Source organism: Oryzias melastigma, linkage group LG13 (assembly GCF_002922805.2).
Source record: "Oryzias melastigma strain HK-1 linkage group LG13, ASM292280v2, whole genome shotgun sequence".
In the NCBI taxonomy this organism is placed as follows: Eukaryota; Metazoa; Chordata; class Actinopteri; order Beloniformes; family Adrianichthyidae; genus Oryzias; species Oryzias melastigma.
In genome coordinates, this window is record NC_050524.1 from 24,181,049 (window position 1) to 24,195,774 (window position 14,726).

At 37.9% G+C, this 14,726-nt stretch overlaps 1 protein-coding gene across 2 annotated transcripts in view; it reads right to left on the reverse strand.

Annotated features, from left to right (window-relative positions):
* sik3 (SIK family kinase 3) overlaps positions 1 to 14,726 on the reverse strand; it is a 53,513-nt gene that overhangs the window by 26,462 nt on the left and 12,325 nt on the right. For both annotated transcript variants that reach the window (XM_024258130.2, XM_024258131.2), the window contains exons 2-6: positions 2,897 to 3,013; positions 1,155 to 1,218; positions 919 to 1,080; positions 711 to 835; positions 504 to 627 (exon numbers count right to left, since the gene is read on the reverse strand). In XM_024258130.2, the coding sequence (XP_024113898.1) occupies positions 504 to 627; positions 711 to 835; positions 919 to 1,080; positions 1,155 to 1,218; positions 2,897 to 3,013 (592 nt within the window). The remainder of the gene's footprint in view (positions 1 to 503; positions 628 to 710; positions 836 to 918; positions 1,081 to 1,154; positions 1,219 to 2,896; positions 3,014 to 14,726) is intronic.

Consider the following 14,726-nt stretch of genomic DNA (forward strand, 5'->3'; position numbering starts at 1 on the left):
TTACCTGACATAATCTTGTTCATATCTGAGATTTTCAAACAATACTGCAGTTGATGGAATAAGTATTTATTTTTTACATCCCTAACCGATCCTGCTGTTACTCCATAATTTTGAGTCACCCAAAAGGTTCAGAATTTCTTTGTTTATGAAACTTATCTGGAAATAAAGCTTGACAAAACGCTTTGTTGTTGATGTTTGTTCTTGTAAGTTTATTACTTTTTACTGTATATTTGTGATTTTTTTTCTTGTAAATTTTCGTGTTTTAAAGTTATAGATTTACAACTTTTAAATTCATGAATTTACAACTTTGAAACACGTAAATTTATGAGAAAAAAAGGAATAAATTTAGCCTATGACTTTTAAAGTGATAGATATACAACTTTATTTCTCTTAAATTTAACAGTTAAGACTTCTACTTCTGACCAGTCCAGTTCTCTCTATATACCGTCTATGGTTCAGCCTCAAAGTGGGCAGAAGGGAGACACAAACATACAAAAACATACCTGTGGACATGAAGAAAGGGATGCGGAACTTTCCACTGAGAACACGCGCCCGCAAGTTTTGTAGAGTGCTGCCATCGAAGGGTAAGGCGCCACACACCAGCACGTATAACACCACACCCAAACTCTGCACAGGAGAGAGACAAATGTGCCATCAGCTCAAACTTTCTTCACAGACTGACTCACTCATCAGTCAGGAGGTTTACTTACCCATATATCGACTTTGGGACCATCGTACTCCTTCCCTTCAAAGAGCTCTGGAGCAGCATACGGAGGGCTGCCACACCACGTCTTCAACAACTGGCCTCGAGAAAAGAGGTTGCTGAAACCAAAATCTGTCAAAAAACAAAACAGATCAGATGACTTTTCCTTTGGAGAAAACTCCCAGATCACCAGCACAACCTTAAAAAACACACACCTGCAATTTTGATGTTGAGGTTGTGGTCCAGTAACAGGTTCTCCGCTTTTAAGTCCCTGTGGACAATATTGCGGCAGTGGCAGAAGTGGACCGCAGCCACGATTTGCTTGAACTTCTTCCTGGCGTCCTTTTCTGCCATGCGCCCATGAGCTACAAGATGGTCTGTGGACACAACGGGACAATTCAGAGTCTGGACTGACAAAAACAGCAAACTTTAATAACCTTCAACTTCTTACCGAAGATCTCTCCACCACTTGCAAATTCTGTAACTAGGTAGATCATGCGTTCTGTTTCCATCACCTAAAGACATGAACAGACGGTCAGTTGTACTGGAAAAAGCTTGAAGCTTGTCATAGCAACAGAACCACCACATCATGTTTATATGATGTTAAACGCCTATTTTAATAAACGGTTTGAGCCTCCCAAAAGTGTTTTCTAAGTAAGAACTTTCATCGACACAGGCAGCATCTCTTTTATTCTTTGTGCAAAGAAATGTCTTTGCATCCATATTGTTCTGGTAAACACTAGTGTTTTCACTGGTCTTCTCGACTCCACATCCAAGCACTGATGCAAATAGACTGACAGGAGTTAGTGCGTGTTTCTTAACTAGGAACTGGTGCTTCGGCAGACAAAACCCAAAACAGGTTCTATGTTTAAAGTCTCCCATGACAATTATTTTTATTTAAAAAAAAGTTCCCGGTAGTGTTTTAATTTTGATTATGAAGTTTTTAACCAAAATCCCACAACCTAAATCTCTTAAAAAGCCCCTTTTCATGTTGATCTGAAATCTCTATTTCCAAAATCTCCTCTGAGGGGGCGTGGCTTTTAGACTGAGCTGAGCAGCTCCGCCCCTGATCCTACCTATCTGATAATGATTGTTCTGTGTAAATCTTCACCGCTACTACATAAAAACGTCCATCAATATGGGTAATGTCCAGCCGTATGGTTCTGATCCGGATGTCAGCTGGACGAGGAAGTGAAGATCTTCATGGACAGAACTTCCTCCAAAATCCTGATTCTTTCTCCTTCCAGTTCACCAAAGACTCTTTTAGCTAATTCTCCAATGTTTATTGACTGTGATCAATACATTCAATCATTGGTTTCTCAGAGTTCTTGATAAAATAATCAAAGCTAACATCAAAATGCTCTTTCATTGATTTACAATCCTTTCCAACTGCGGTCAAATGAGCCGCCGTTCACATTTCCGTGGTCACATCAAGAAGCTCCGTGGAGTCTGGTGGAGATTTTCCAGCGTTCTCAGTCCTGCTACCGTAAGTATTGGATGAAACTCACACCAAAAATCCAGTGATGCTGATTTGACCACAGAAATGTGAACGGCGGCTCATTTGACTGCAGTCAATGTGAAGATACCATCTTCTCTTCTCCAGAACCTGAACTAGACACTAGGAACAGATGAGGGTTTAGTGCGTGTGCAGCAGAGCTGTTGTGATGTATTGACAGTTCATTAATTCAGAGTCTGCTAGCGATTTAAAAGGAGAAATACTCAGAAATGCAAAAACAAAATGATTTCTTATCACATTTCTTTTCATAAGAAAAATGCCACACAGACACGTCAAAATCTCTAAAAACAGGATTTTCATTAGAAGGCGACTTTAAGTACAGACTCAGGAGCAGCTCAAAAACCTGTGGTGGAAAACCAGCATTAGGGACTTGCACGCAGGCCGTCATCCAGTGATGGGCTGATCAGCAGTTACACAACAGTATGAGTAAGCATTACTTGGCATGAAAACACAAGATTTAAATAGAAACAAAAGGAGCCGTGCACATTACAGCAGCGCTGGTGGAAGACTGAACGCTGCAGACAAGTTTCCAGAGAACTCAACGACTGGAACAACTGCTCCAGGTGAGGCTGACGGGTCATCATGAAGCAACATTCATCGGATTTGAGGCTCTGCTACAGGGCAGTAGGTCAAAGGTGAAACAGACTGCACTGCTCGGCTCTCTGGATGAGTGATACCTGGTAGAGGCGGATGATGTGGGGGTGCTTCAGCATCTTCATGATTTGCACTTCTCTGAAGATCTTCTTCAGGTTCTCATCGTCTAACTGGGTCTTGTCCACTATTTTTATAGCCACCTGGAGACCAGAGAGAGAAACGTAAATGACAATAGGAGGGGATGAAGAGGTGGAAAATCGGACGAGAATCAAAAACAGAAAAAAGAAGTCATACAATCTATTTACTTGCCAACAAAAAAACATTCAAACTTCTGAAAACAGAAAATCTGTAGACTCAAAAGCAACTTTGTGAGTAGAATCTTTGTAATAGTACTGAGCGATATGCAAAACATTCTATATCATAATATGGAGTATTTTATATTGCAATAGCAATATATATCAGAATATGCTACAATAAAGTATATTTTCAGTTATTCTGAAAAAATAAAGTTTTAAGGAACGCAACAGTTTCAAGTTTCTTCACAGGAAAACACATTTTTGCACAAAAGTTCAGCAATAAAAATAAACAAATAGAAACAAATAGAAGCAATAGAAGAAGAATGTCAAAACAGACACTTTTCTATCGCCCAGCACTAGGTGCGAGAGATATTAAAGTGTGTATCGTACCATTTCTCTTCTATCGCTTTTATTTGTTTATATTTATTGCTGAACTTTTGTGCAAAAATGTGCTTTCGTACTAAGAAGCTTGAAACTGTTGTTTTCTTAAAAAAATATCATTTGTAACTATTCAGTTACATGTTATTTAAAAAAATAAAGTCAGAGAAAGTAAGTAATGAAGTAAGAACGTTTTTTTGTGTACTTTATTGTGGTATATCATGATATATATTCTTATTGTGATATAAAATAAACTATATCATGATTCGGGGTGTAATGGATCACAAAACTCACGGTTTGGATCGTGTCACGGTTTTAGGGTCACAGTTCGGATCAGTAAAAAGTAAAAAAAAAACAACAAGAAAAATTACGAGATAATAGCCTAACATTACTCCTTTGAAAAGTTTCATCCGCGGTCCACGTGTGCCCCGAACCGTGGCTACTGATCCGTACGGACCACGGATTATCCATGATCCGTTATACCCCTAATCATGATATTCCATTTTTTCCAGCACTACTTTGTCTGTAATAGGGCTGGGAATCACTGTGCACCTCACGATACAATGCAATACGCAATACAAAGCTCACAATACAGATTTTATCACTATATTGCAATCATTGGTAAAAAACCATCCCTAATAACTCACAATATATAGAAGAAAAGAGGATTTTTAGGAAAATATATCTCCATTTATTTTTTAGCTTGAACACAATCATAATACACAACAATTTTTTGCAACAAATAATAAACACTTTAGTGCAACATTGCTGAAATCAGTAATACTGTCTTTGACAAGCATTGACACCAATTCAATTGGAATTATATGTATAATTCAGTGTTAACAATAGTAAACATTAACAGCAGTGCTAATACTTTGTGCAAAATTGTTGTAAACAACACAACAAAACTTAAATAATTCAAGTAGCTGCCAGACACATTGGTGCAACGCGCGGCCCCCATCTACCTCCAAAGGAACGTCTCACCAAAGGATGATGAAGATAACGTTTCAAAGCCTCTTTAAATGAAAATAAAAGATCAATACTTGGTGAGAACTCCTCGAGAATCAATCACAGGATAAAATGCCGCAATATATTGCAATATCAATATTTTGGCACATCCCTAGTCTGTAAGTTTAAGTTCGATGCATATCCACAAATATAAATATCACAAAACGTTACATTTATAAAAAGGTATAAGCATATCAAGACCCAAAGCGTGTATTTTTGGTAGTGATGCTTCAGCTCTGTTAGATGTTGTACTGAATTCAAAGGTATACATATAAACTCTGGTTGAGTTGATTTTTGACAATTTTTTGGTATAAAACTCAAGAAAAATACTTTTTTTTTTAGAAGTTTCTTAATCATAAAATTCTTAATATTTGGGAAATGATGGTTAAAATATTTTCATGACTTAATCTAAAAGTGTAGTTTATTTGCATTCAAGTAAGAGTTGCCACCAGAACCCCAGTGTTTATGTTCAACCATAAACACGTTAATTCCAGCAGATTGTAAAGGAGAAGGATAGGTAGATAGACTACTTTATTAATCCCGATGGAACCTTTCAAACTTCATGCATTGCTCCAAACACACACACAGACATGTTAAAATTATTAAAATGTTAAAAAAGGATATAAAAGTAATAGTAGCAATAGACAAGTTAGATTAAAAGTATTACAAGTATGGAGCTGTTAAAAAGCCATTAAAAATGTTAAAAGTATTAATAACAACTGTTCTCCTTTACAATCTGCTGGAATTATCGTGTTAACGGTTGAAATGTTACAGTATGTTACAGATTTTGTGCGTAAGCGACACCTTAGGTGTTAAAGGGTTAAACCGCAAAGACTCTAAAATTAAAAAAGGAATCTCATAAAAGTCTCAAATAAAAAAAAAAATAGTGTGAACTGTTTCTGTTAATTCTGAATTCCATCTATAAACACAGTCTGAAGTTATCCACCAACACATGTAGTTCAAAAGGGCCCACAGTAGAATACAAAAGGCAAATGGAGACAACAGTCCCATGATAATTGGATAATGAAACTGAGTGTTGTCAGACAGTTTTCTGCGGTAATCTAGTTTGTCTGTGTAAAACGACCTCTGCCATGATTATGAGTACGACTATTGCATAACCCTCGGAGGTCTGGACAATGGCTCCAGCAGTGTGGACGGTGATGGTCCCTGACAGGAGCTTTGCCCTGCCACTTTGGAATGAGGATACACCTTTAATACCCCAATCCAAACAATGGTGGCGGAGGTGCTCCAAAACAAAACTCGAGCCAAGAATAATAAGAGTATGGAAAAACAAAACAAAAAAAAATTAGAACCACCCTGTATTTGCACACATTGACACACAATTAGCCTCTAGTCCATCAAAATTGGTGCCAAAATGCTACCCTGAGCTCTCCCCTTTTTGGAATAAAAAAAGACATGAAGAAGAAATTTGAAGCAAGTGAAGGCCAGCTTCCCTTAAGGGAAAGGAAGGGGATATGAAAAAAATCTTACTGGGGTCTTTACGAGACTGACACTAAGCCAACTCATTGTGTGAATTTACCTTCAAGGATTCTAACAAAAAGTAAAAATGAACATTTAGACCAGGGGTCCTCAAACTACGGAACGCGGGCCGGATCCAGCCTACCTCCACATTTGGCCTGGCCACTGATCAATATCAGAGACACATGATTTTTGTACGTAAACCATAAATGTTTACATTCAGAAACAGCCTGCTAGTGATGCCAACAGAAAACACTTCTTCTACAACCTGATCCCACACCACATCAGTGAAGAAAAGTTATTTGGCCCTCACAAGAAAAAGTTTGGGGGCCCTGATTTAGACTAACAGTTAACTATTAAGTAAACAGAGTAATGGACCAAAAGAAAACAACAACAACAACAAAAAAAAATGCAGATAATGTGGTTATTTCTTTTAATACTTTTTGTTAATACAGACCTTTACATGTAGTACTTATCTGTTAATTTCAATCGCTTATATCTGGAATTTCTACATATTGACACAATTTTTTTCAATTTTCTTTTGAGAAAAAGTCCAGAGTAAATGGTCCGTACCATCTCCAACCAGTCCTCCTTTACGGGAACCACTTGACACCATTTCTAAGTCAAAGTCTTTTTCCTGGCAAAAAGTACGATCTATGTCTATACCATGGGTGCCCAAGTGGGGCCCCTGGGCCAAATTTGGCTCACCAAAGGTCATCTTTTGATCCATCGAGTCATGGCTGCAGAAGCTGCAGCGTGTTTAGTTAAAACTCCTTACCCATTTCCCATTGATTCCCTATGATGTTCTAAAACTCCACAGCTCTACTATACTTTTGCCCTCCGGGTGGCGCTGTTAGCACTTTCTTTCCCTGCAGCTATGGGTGAAACTACTCCCAAGTGAGTCAGCCCTGGGATTTCTTTTGGTATTAGAAATTCCCAAGAGCCTTCATGGTCACTTCCGATACTTTTGGTAGCCTTTTTTAGCTAGCTAAGATAAAGCAACAACATCAAACGGATCAAGTCAACAGACCAGCTCCACGTCTCTCATTAGGATCCCAGTTTGGCTTGTCGACCAGGATCCCATTAAGATTTTGACCTTTAGAGCAAAAAAAGTTTGGGGACCCCTGGTTTATACTCTTGTTCAGAAGCTGATGTTCCAGAACATTCTCTTGGTAGTTGCCAATTCTTTCTAAAAAGACTGTATTCTAGGACATGACCCAAAAGATTCATGTGGTTTCCTCCATGATTCCCTCCCACATCCTCCTCAACAAAAGTTTACTATAGTTTGTAAGAATATTTTGTGTTCCAAAAACTCGTTTTAAGAGTAGGGGGAGACCTTGCCTTTCAGTGTGCCGCTCCCCGACTTTGGAACGACCTCCCTCTCTCTGCGTCAGACTGACTCAGTCGAGTGTTTTTAAATCTCAAGCCAAGACATTTATATTTAGATGAGCTTTTAGCTGACGTTCACTTTTGTTGAGTATGTTTTATTGGTTTTATCTCCTTTAGGCACCATGTGCCATTTGGTGTTGTTTCTCTGATTTGATCTTGTTTTACCATTGTGAAGCACTTTGTGAGTCACTCTCTGAGAAAAGTGCTATATACTTTACTTAACTAAATTGAGGTGTTGAGAAAACTGTTCAAGTTCTTCCAAGCAAATTCCTTACATATCTGTGAGCTGGTAGAACTACAGTGAGTAACGCTGCGTTCACACTGCCCTCGGCAGCATGGATTAAAGAGACTACTTCCAATGAAGAGTATATATAAACACAAGCATGCCTGTTTCTAACTTCCGTGTTCAAAAGTCTTGCATTCACACATAGCTATGCACATTTAAGGCTCTAAGTACAAAACACACTGCCATTAACCCTGTGCTATCTTATAGGGTCCAGATGACCCAAGTCGTTGACGTGTTATCCATCCCATACAAATGTGGATGAAGGTGGACAGGATCTCATGTCTGCCACAGACACCAGTGGAAATCAAAAATCATAAAAAAAAAAAAATTCTGCATGCTGTCTTGTGGTAGATGACCCCACTCCCAACGTCAACATATCTAGGATAACACAAGGGTTACAGTCAAACCAGGTCAAGCTTTGACCAATCAGGGACTCTAATTTGGTAGTGACTTCTGGATAGTGTCTCTTTTCATTCACGGAAGTGCCAACTGTTTGAAAATTGATCATAAAAGAATAAGTACTAATTGTTGTTTGTACCCAGGCAGAATGACAGAACACCAAGTCTTATCTTATATAGTCTGGTGTATTGGAATAGGGCTGTGAAAGAAAATCCTGGAGCAAAATTTACAGGATTTGCTTAGACATTTCACGCCAAGCTTCTTCCAACTGTAGGAGGTGGACATAAACTAGTAAACAGTAGCAAAAAAATTAACTGCGATGTAGAAAGGGAACACTGTATTCTGGGCCAGACTCAGCCCGCGAGCCGTAGTTTGGGGACCCCGGGGCTAAACGCGCATTCTAGAATGGCATTACATGTCTAGTGTGAACACAGCATCAATTTAAACCAGTTCTTGTCTGTAATTTCTTAAACTTATCCAAAGCTCTCGTTTACTTTTATTGTGTATTGATGAACTTTTCCTATTTTCAGTAACTACCCAGCCAGCAGGGTCAAGTTGGCCCCACATGGTTAAAAAGTTGGCAGAAAATGTAGGTCCCGATTGGATTTGTCTGCAGTTTCTGTATTGGCCCCACCTGTGTTTGCCCACATTGACTTAAGTGGGGACTCAGTAGGTTAGCTCGATACACTGGCGAGCCGCCCAGTGGACAGCGTAGCGTACTAGCAAGGCTCTGCTGTAGCGTGCTAGTGAGCTCCACGGTAGCATGCTAGTGAGCTCTTCTGTAGCAAGTTAGCGAGTTCCGCTGTAGAATGCTAGCAAGGACCGCTGTAGCATTCCTCCAGCGATGTCCAGTGTTGCATGCTAGCAACTCCTCTGTAGCATGCTTTCAAGCTCCATTGTAGCATGCTAGCAAGCTCTTCTGTAGCAAGTTAGAGAGCTTCGCTATGTATTGAGCTAGCGAGCTCCTGTGTAGCATGCTAACAAGCTCCGCTGTATTAGTAGCACTAAGTGTCCACTTAAACCAATGTGAGCAAACACAGGTGGGACCACCACAGAAACTGCGGACAAATCCAATTGGGGTCCACATTTTCTGCCCACTTTTAAACCATGTGGGCCCACTTGGTCTTGCTGGCCAGGTAGCATTTTAATAAATGACTCTAGGATCTAGTTATTGTATGCACTGGCATACAAGCATAACAATGTCAAGGACCTGTGATACATGTATTTAATTTAGTCTGAACCAAAGAAAGAATGTTTTGTTCTAAATGTTACTGTCCTACTCATTTGCACCACAGAGAGGTATTCCAACTGACTTTTACAGCAGATGAGGACAAAAAAAAAACAAAGACGTACATCGAGCTGAACACACTTATCTGTTCAGGAAAAAAAATGGGCCTTTGAGGTATATTAGGCCCTGGAATCTATTCTTGGAATTGGCGATATTCCACTTTTGTCAATATAACTGCTCCCCATTGCATTATTTGAAAGGTACAAACAGGACATCTGGATCTCACTTGAAAAGCCAAAAGGATGCCAACACATTTACAAACACATTGTGTCGCTTTTGGAAGTGGTGGAACTTAAGAGACTGATTATACTGATATCTAAAATGTATATCCTAAAAACAATCAGCTGGATGACCTTTGGATAGAATAGATTTCAAGTATTCTGTTGGTCCTTTCTTCATAAAATAACGAAATACTAATATTTGAGTAATATCAGGCTAAATCCTGCAATGATAGTACGTAGAGCTGCTAATTATTAACTGCAACATAGTTTACATTAGGAAAAGATGGGTGATCAATAGGCCCACAGCTCATAGAACAAGCTGGGACTGAAAGTCTCTCCTTAAAGAGCTAAACCTTTGTCTATGACCAGGTGCACTGAGATGATTGCAGCTTCTTGACAGACACTTCTAATTGATGACCATGTATAATCAGAAGTTTACTCTCAGGAGTTTGTTGGTTTGACGTCAAAGAAGCCCAAGGTCACTGCCAAGCGACTCCCAGGCCCGGCTGCTTTTGAAATTCTAATCTCGACATTGAATAGTGGCTCCACCATGACTGCCAGTCAGGGAGTTCAAGGTAATCAATTCTTCTCTGTGATATGAAGGAAGCAGATGAAAGTCAAGGAATGGCATCAGGGTCCCTTAATGTTCTATTAGAGCTTACTGTGACTTTTAGCTCAAATACACATTATTTTGCAACCTAATCTTCTGCTACCTTGGACATCATTGCATCTTTAAGATATACCGGTAAATGTATAGAAATGATAAAACACTGTTGGCCAAATTTATTTAGCGTCTGACTACGTTTTTAACACTAAAAAAATTTCAACTTCAAACCCCTTTACACTAAGCATAAAGTGTGAAATCTTAACTCTAATGTGGACCAGAGACGCCAGTCCAGCTAAGATTCAGGGTCTCAGTTCACTTGTTCATAAACTAGTGTGTGAATGAGGCAGACTAATGGACCAAAGGGCTCAAGAAAAGTAAAAAATATTTATATTAATTTAGGGACAATTTATCAAGCTTGAACTATTCGATTGTTCAATATCCCCATCTGGTAACTCCCATCTGAAAAGAGCAGAATTTAACGCTTTACCAATATCTAACTCATTGTTTGTCTGAAAAACTTAATTAAAAGACCAATCAAGAAAGTGAAAGCTGGGAAACACCTTTGTTGAAAGCCAATCAATTAGTGTCCGTAAATGATTAAACTTGTAATTAAAATGTTATTTACAAAAAGGCTTGCAAGCCAATCACAACAATTTTGAGAAGCGATTTTCTTTTGTCTCCGGCTGCCTTCCAAGATATCAAACTAGCTATTTCAGTGAGGTAAAAACTTCCCGATTCTCAATAAAAGCAGTATTTGTCTTTCTACAAATGGCTCGTCTTCGTCTTTTCTGTATTTTTGGTTGATGTTAAACAACATTCACCGTTATAACCTTCAATCTGCAGATGGTTAAACTAGTGTTCAAATGATGCAGTATAAAAAGATTAGATTATTAGTTAAGATTTTCTATAAGCTTTTTAAATGAAACAGATCCGACAGTTTTTACTTTATATTTTATGACTATTTTTTTAATAACTTAAAGTTGAAATAGTTACTAAATAGTGTATTATTTGCAACTGTCTTGTCCCTTTTAAACTAAAATCTTTGTGGTGCTTTTAATACAGATTCAAAGTGTATTTTATTTAACCTTTTAGAATTCAAGCTTACAAAATATGAAAAAAAAAAACATTATTTTACCAAGTTATTATTCTATCAAGTTTTGCAAAAACATATTTTTTTTTGTCTTTTGGCTGTTCCACCACCGTGAATCATCCACCTATCTAGATACATAAATATAAAAATATCTCCACTGCATGTAGGAAAGTCTGGCTTAAGAGAATATCGAGTCTCTCCTGGTAGAAAATCAATAACAATTGAGTATCCTATCAGTATTTTATTGACTGTCATAACCTTCTTCTGTTTAAATATACAAATCTGTTGTGCTTGAGCTTCTTGTATTCATACGAGTATGAACGTATGTTGTCTGTGCAAAGCTAATAAAATGTTTTCTCAGATCAAGTTGATTTTACTGGAACTTTAATCAAAAGGTTTTATAGTATTGTGGTTAGCATTGTGCTAATATGTTAGGAACAATGTGCTGCTGTTTCAGCAACAACGAGACTCCAACCCAAACAGATCAAACTTTTAAGCCTCGTTTCCATTGAGCGGTCCGGTAAGGAGTGGTCCGGTAGGGTCCAGCTAATTTTAGTGAGCGTTTCCACTCATCTAAGCCTCACTTCCACTGAGCGGTTTGCTTTCACGCCGCATGGCAGTCCTCAAGAGGTACGGTTCAGTACTGTTTAATGAGTCCATCTTCCAATGGAAACCCACAAATACTGGATCATACCTGACTGGACTGCTCAGTAGAAATGAGGCATTAGTGATTATCTATCTTCAAAGACTCACTTCTATAACACTAAATTTACAGCGAAAAACAGGACAGGAGAAATCAAATTGCACATTAGTTCTGCCCCGGTCTTATAGTCTGCCTTCATTGTTTGTACAGTGTTTGCATAACAGGCTTATATAATACAACCATCAATAACTTTACCCTCAACATTATTGATTACGGTGAATTGTTGCAGCAATACTGTAAAGATGAGCACAGTTTGGTTCCTGGACATGCTCCAAACTGCATTTTCAGGATGGTTGCTTATAGCTATGGATGGAAACAGAATCCAGTGAGAAGCTTTGTGAAGGAGGTATGGACATCAAAAGTGTAATGAGGAGAGAAGAAAGAACAAGCTTCTTCTATTCACCATGTGTTGAGATAGTGGTGCTAGAAGGCACCTGAAACTGCCCATAGCACCTTTGTTTATGACTGCAGTCAGACTTTTAGCATGTATATGAGGAATTTTTGCATTTGACTCAAAAACAAGATACTTTCCCCTGAATTTATGACATGAGTTTTTTCTCAGAAGTGTGCTGAACAGTTTCTGGCACCAAAAAGCAAAATTTAAAAAATAAACGATTGCCTTACATGCAAAAATGTGTTTTATCATTTACAGCAAGTACATAAAATATCATATATTTGAAAAAAAGGGAAAAAATGTATTCTGATCTACCAGAAAAAAAAATCTATGATACATGATCACACAATGAAAGACAAAGACGAGGTTTATTTTCCTTGTCGACTACATGAAACTAGAGGTCCAGTAAACATTTCTCCAGCTACCTTGCAGAGTTTTTTTCTACAGTCTGCATTAGGCTTCAAAATGTGCAAAATAAAACTGGTTTTTTTTTTTTGGAGCAGTAACTTATATAAACCTGATCTCAATCAACAATACAGCTGCACAATATGGGGAAAACTTGCAATGTGCGATATTAGTGATCAATATTCCAATGACAATAAGACTTGCAAAACATGAACAAATAGCTAAACTACTAATACATCATTTCCATTTCACTGCAACATTTCAATTTGGCTAATCGAGTCTTTTTTTCTTTTTTTTAAGCTATTTTGGAGTTCAGCTAATATTTTAGCTACATGCTAGCTGTTTTGGCTAATTGAGGCTTTTTCAGTTTTTTGGGGGTATTTTGGAGTTTAGCTAATATTTCTGCAACATGCTAGCTACTTTGGCAAATTTAGGCTTTTTTAAGTTTTAAGCTATTGGCTTCAGCATTTTTAGCTATCAATTTCAGCATCTTCAGCGGCCAAATTCAGCTTACAGCATTCACACTAACTTTATTGCAGGTAATGCTATATATCTAGTTCATAATGTTATGTTACACAGTTTTCCAAAGTTTTAAACATTTTATTTTAGTGTGTTGAATAAATGTTTATCCTGTTTGGCCTGCGACCTCTGCTGTGTTTTGGATTTTGTCCCCTTGTGTGATTGAGTTGGACATCCCTGATTTAATGGGTCAATTGGCCAAATAAGTAAAGGGGTCTATTTGATTTATTAAATACTTCAAGCTACAGTGAGAATGTTTTAGGATATGTGTAAATATGTAAAATAATCATTTATCACTGTTGAAGTCATCTTTTGCGATACGCGTTTCGCACAGGCTAATATCACGATGACGAGAAATTTGCGATTTATTGCCTGGACCTACTCAACAACCAATTGATTGTACCGTCTTTAATGATTCGTGTCTTTAGTACTTTATTACAAGAAGTTAGATGTATTTTGGCCACTAGAGGCCAGTTTGGTTCTAAAAAGCTGAATAGAGCACAGATATTATTCAATTCTTAAGGATTCTTTGTGAATCGACACCAATCGGGTTCAGGCAAAATAAAGAGGTCCCTCTTTGTCACCTGTATTACCAACAAATGTGAAAAAGAGGGCTAAAGAAGTCACCCTGTGAGGTCTGAAAACATGTTTACTGATCACAATTTTTAACTACTGTACACTTATAACACAGAAAGGCTAGAATTATCATCTGCTATTCAAACAAGGGCCCTAAGCTATAACTTTTTGTGCTGGTAGCGTACACCTAACTGTACAAAAGTTAGGTACTCCCACTTTGAACAACAATGCACTTGACAGCACAGGTTTACAGGGTCAGTCTTTGTTCCTAAATCACTGTCTATTTGCTGCTGAAAGGGAGAGGGGACACTCAGACGGGGCATTTATCACAGCATGAAATGTGCTTTCAGTGTTTTAAGAGCCAGTCATACATGCACAACAGCAGCCATCGTCTTCTCACAGTCTTTATGATAAACGATATTTGAGCAGAGAAATATATTCCATGTGTAACAGAAAATATTTTGGGATTTAATCCCCCACACAGCCCATTTCTTTCATATAAATGATTAAAATTATCAGCAAAAAGATAGATTTTGGTTGAATTATCTTTAAAGCCTGATTTTTTTTCCCTCTATTTCCATCTTCTTCTCTCGCTCTCTGTACCACAGTTTGCATTCAGACCACTACAAATATATTTGATTGCAGTAATATCAGGCAAATGCAGCATTTATTGCATCAGGTTTTTTCCAGACCTTCAAACTCCCCTTTCAGTCACTTCATTCTCTTCTCCTTATTTTCAACATTCTCTCTTTGAGCTGTCAAAAACAGAAGTGTCACAAAATGTAATATTTCTGCACAATACTCTGGTTGTTCTATTATTAAAAACTGTCTATCTGTCTTGCCTGAATCCATTTCCGTTTTTGTAAAAGAAAGCA